Source organism: Parasteatoda tepidariorum, chromosome 9 (genome assembly GCF_043381705.1).
Source record: "Parasteatoda tepidariorum isolate YZ-2023 chromosome 9, CAS_Ptep_4.0, whole genome shotgun sequence".
In the NCBI taxonomy this organism is placed as follows: Eukaryota; Metazoa; Arthropoda; class Arachnida; order Araneae; family Theridiidae; genus Parasteatoda; species Parasteatoda tepidariorum.
In genome coordinates this window covers 10,831,617-10,835,707 of record NC_092212.1, presented here as the reverse complement: position 1 = coordinate 10,835,707, position 4,091 = coordinate 10,831,617, and the positions used below count along the sequence as shown (strand labels likewise).

The 4,091-nt window shown below is 29.0% G+C and overlaps 1 protein-coding gene across 1 annotated transcript; it reads left to right on the top strand.

Annotated features, from left to right (window-relative positions):
• Nucleotides 1–2,465: 2,465 nt before the first annotated feature.
• On the top strand, nucleotides 2,466–3,680 carry LOC107442607 (oocyte zinc finger protein XlCOF6). Its single transcript, XM_016056211.1, has one exon. It carries the CDS (start codon nucleotides 2,466–2,468, stop codon nucleotides 3,678–3,680), a length of 1,215 nt encoding a protein of 404 aa, XP_015911697.1.
• Nucleotides 3,681–4,091: the final 411 nt, after the last annotated feature.

The window sequence follows — 4,091 nt, the reverse complement described above, 5'->3', positions numbered from 1 at the left end:
TTAAACTTCATTTTAATACTAAAAAAATAATTTTTTCTATACATACAGCATTAAAGTATGTAGTCTTAAGTTTAATTTGCACAAAGAAAGAAGTCTATATGTGAAAAATTGTTCGAGTAATTACAAATTTACAAAAAAATTGGATTTTGGGTAGCCCCGCTCACATGAATGTCGGGTATCAACGACCAACTTTATTTCGTCGATAAATGTACGGTTACAAAGATAATTATTTTATTGCTTCAAATTTGAATGTTGTATGCATTTTTAACAGCAAATATTGTTGTTATTAAATGATTGTTATTAAATGATAGAATTCACTAAAAGTATACAAATATGTAATAAATAAAGTAATTTTGAGATAAAAATGATAAACGAGGTTTACCTATTGTCAATACATTGGTCACTTTCATTTACACCTGAAAAAACAGTCAAAAAACATAATTTTTGTAACTGGGCGGGGCTACCCGACACATTTTGAAAAGAGCTGAAAAACATGTTTTTTTTTAAATTTCTATTTTTTTAAGTTAAACTATTCTTTTTTTGGTTTATTCTTTTTGCATTATTTAATTAGATGATAAAACAATAGAAACATACAAAAATGTTGATTATTACTCAGTATTATACAGAAATATAAGCAATACTCCTTAAGTGAGCGGGGCTACCCGACTCTCCCCTATATATATTTTATTTTATTCAAAATTTTATATAAAGTGTCATAGTTTCCTTTTCGTGTTTTCTATCTTTTTTATAACAGTACCTATATTCCACGACCAGTGGCGTAGCGAGCTTAACTCGCGCCCGGGGCACAATACCCTTTTAGCGCCCCCCCCCATTCGAAAACCATACAATATAATATGTAAAATATACTCGCAAATAAATAAATAAATAAAGTCATAGGCTCAATCTAGGCTTTAAATTTGAGGGGGAAAATGTAGTTGAGAAAACAAGACTAGATTTTGAAATGTATATATGGTCATCTAGAATTAGTTCAAAAGATACCTATTATTTATTTCTCATATTTATAAAGAAATATTTTAAAAACACGCAGTTTTAAAACAATAAAAAAGTAAATATTTATTATCTACATATATTTAAAAGATTATAATACATTAATAAAACTAATTACTATGCATAAATTTTCCTTGCTTTTGATTAAATTTTCCTTGCTTTTGATGAAGCAAATTTATCAATAATATCATCAAAGCTGATCATTTCAAATTTTTCTCTTTCCACACATAAAAATGCTAGGTCACTTAGGTGATCTTGTCCCATCGTTGATCGTAGATATGTCAAAATTAATTTTAATTTGCTGAACGGACGTTCGCAGCTAGCAATTGATACTGAGATAGTCAGGAGTATTTGAAATGCCACTCTCTGGTTTGGAAAATCATCTTCTCCATACGAGATCATAAAAGTAAGAAATTCTAATGGAGTTTTAGGTTCGATTTTTTTTCTACTGCGGAATAACATTTTGCAGTCACATATTTTGATAACGAGTTCTATTCCATGGAAATCTGTATCATAAAATTCACCCAAATTTAAATTTTTTTTTTTCAAGGTCGTTATCAACATTATCCTTGTTTAATAAATTTTCAACGTCTAGTAGAAATGCAAATTTGAAATTAAGGTCACTTAATCGTGTACATATTTCTTGTTGGAGACGATCAAGAACGCTTTCCATAACACGAGAAATTTCACTTTCTGCGGAAATACCAACATCTCAATTGTCCGGGCATTTTGCGGCGTTTTCTTACACGTGTTGTCTTAAGTTCACTGTATAAACTGAATGCTCATAAATAAATGTGAACAACTTATATAAATTAACAGTATTAAATTTGTAAATCAAAAATTAAATTTTAATTTAGAAGCAAATTTATAAATTGTATAGATAAATACAAAAATTAAAATTAAGGAAATGTATCTGGGTCGAGAAAGGAAAGGAAACAAATATACTCATTTCTTTTTTTTTTTTTTAATCATGAAATTACTTCCCTCTCTGATAGACACCCTTATTCTTTCCTTCCTAAATTGATGAAACGTTCAAGGATGGAAGGAGGAAAATAACCATTTCGAGGATTTAAATGTTGTTCGCCAAACAATGAACTGAAAAGCCAAATAAAGTAAACCTGAACGAAGATTAAACGATAACGATATAAATGATAATCGAACAAGCCAGTCAGATAGGTGTATCGATTTTAAAAGTCCGTCAGTCAAGCAACAACACGTATTTTAGCCAAAGAGGTTACAAGTGTAATTTTAATTCTATTTCTTCATTGAAAAAAAGAAAATAATAATAATGTTTTTTAAAATTGCTAAAATTATTGTTCTATGTTCTTAAGATCTTGCTTTAAACTCAGTACTAATAATTAAAGTTCCTCATTCATTCTTTATTCTTTCTATATTATGTCTTTATTAACTTTTTAATATTCCTTTCGAAATAAAATTACTAGGCAAATTTTTGCAAAATGAGTGATGAGGAAGTTTTTGATGATCCTCTACCCATAAAAAAAGATCCGTTTTTATGTTACGTATGCCAGTTAGAATTTGATGATAAATTTAGTCTTCAAAATCATTTAACTACTCATGTAATTGAGAACTCAATAAGTCAAAAACAATCGGAGAATTCTCCCAAAACTGATGCTCATAATTGTGAAATGTGTAATGAATCATTTTCTGATAAAAACGAACTCTCTGAGCATGTGTCAATGCATATGAGACCGTATAAATGTGAATCCTGCCCAAAAGCATATAAAACCAAACGTGACCTTAGAAAACACGCAATAATTCATATCCGTCCTCATGTGTGTTTAGTTTGTTTTAAAACGTTCTCTTCAAAACGATACTTGCATATTCATTCAATGACTCATACAACAGATAGGCCATTTTCGTGTGATTTGTGCAAAAAGACATTTAAATGCACAATCGATCTTAGGAAGCATGCAAGTACTCATACAAACCGAGGAACCCACGTTTGTGACATCTGTGGTAAAGCATACGCTTCAAAAAGAAATTTGAAAATACATTACATTGATCATACGCAAGAGATGCCATTTCAATGTGAAAAATGTAAGAAGAAATTTAAAAGAAAAGATGACCTTAAAAAGCACAGTGCAAGTCACGAAGATGTAAAGCCTTTTGTTTGTAATATTTGCAATAAGGGATTTCATGTCAAAGACTATCTTAATCGCCATCACCTGACCCATACAAGCGAAAAGCGTTTTGTGTGTGAAATGTGTAACGAAGGGTTTACCAAACTTAGATATCTTAAAAATCATTACACAACTCACATTATTGAAAAACATTTTGTGTGTGAAATTTGCAAAAGAGGATTTGCCACTGAGAAATATCTTCAGAATCATAGGCTTATTCATACGAATGAGAGGCTTCATATATGTGAAATTTGCAATCAAGGATTTACGCTGCGAAAGTATCTTAGGAATCATTATCTGACTCACAGGGATGGTAATACACAGACTTGTGAGGAATGTAATAAAACTTTTCGCGATGTGTACTCTCTAAAAATGCATTACAATACTCATACAAATGAAAAGCCTTTTGACTGTAATGTATGTAATAAAAAATTTAAAATGAAGAAAACTCTAAACAAGCATATGCAAGTTTTTCATGCTGAAGAAGTAGAAAAAGAAAAGTTACTTCAAATTATCCCTGCTGTGATCTAAAATTTAAGAAATACATAGTTATATTTAATATAATTGTACTGATTTATTTATTATTTAAATATTTTTTAAGTTTTACTTTATTGAATCTGGTTTTGTCAGTTCGTTAAAGCCAGAAAAGTCATTTTTGAGTAATGATCGCAAAAATAACAATTTGCAATAGTCGGTGAAATTGAAGTGATAACAAATTTGCTTCATATTCTTTGTATTTTTAGTGAGATAACTTGCATGGAAACTAACATAGTAAATATATATATTTTTATACTATGCACTTCAATATAATTTTGCTTTTTATTAGAATTGCATATGTTTTAAAAAAATGTAAAATGCATTTTCAAATATATCAGTATTTGTTTAAAATTTTTATCTCATAATAATTTGTACATCATAATTGCATTATGATTTATTATATCC

What these genes read in the sequence shown, in the direction of transcription:
- LOC107442607 (XM_016056211.1), top strand. Translation starts at nt 2,466, where the DNA reads ATGAGTGATGAGGAAGTTTTTGATGATCCTCTACCCATAAAAAAAGAT.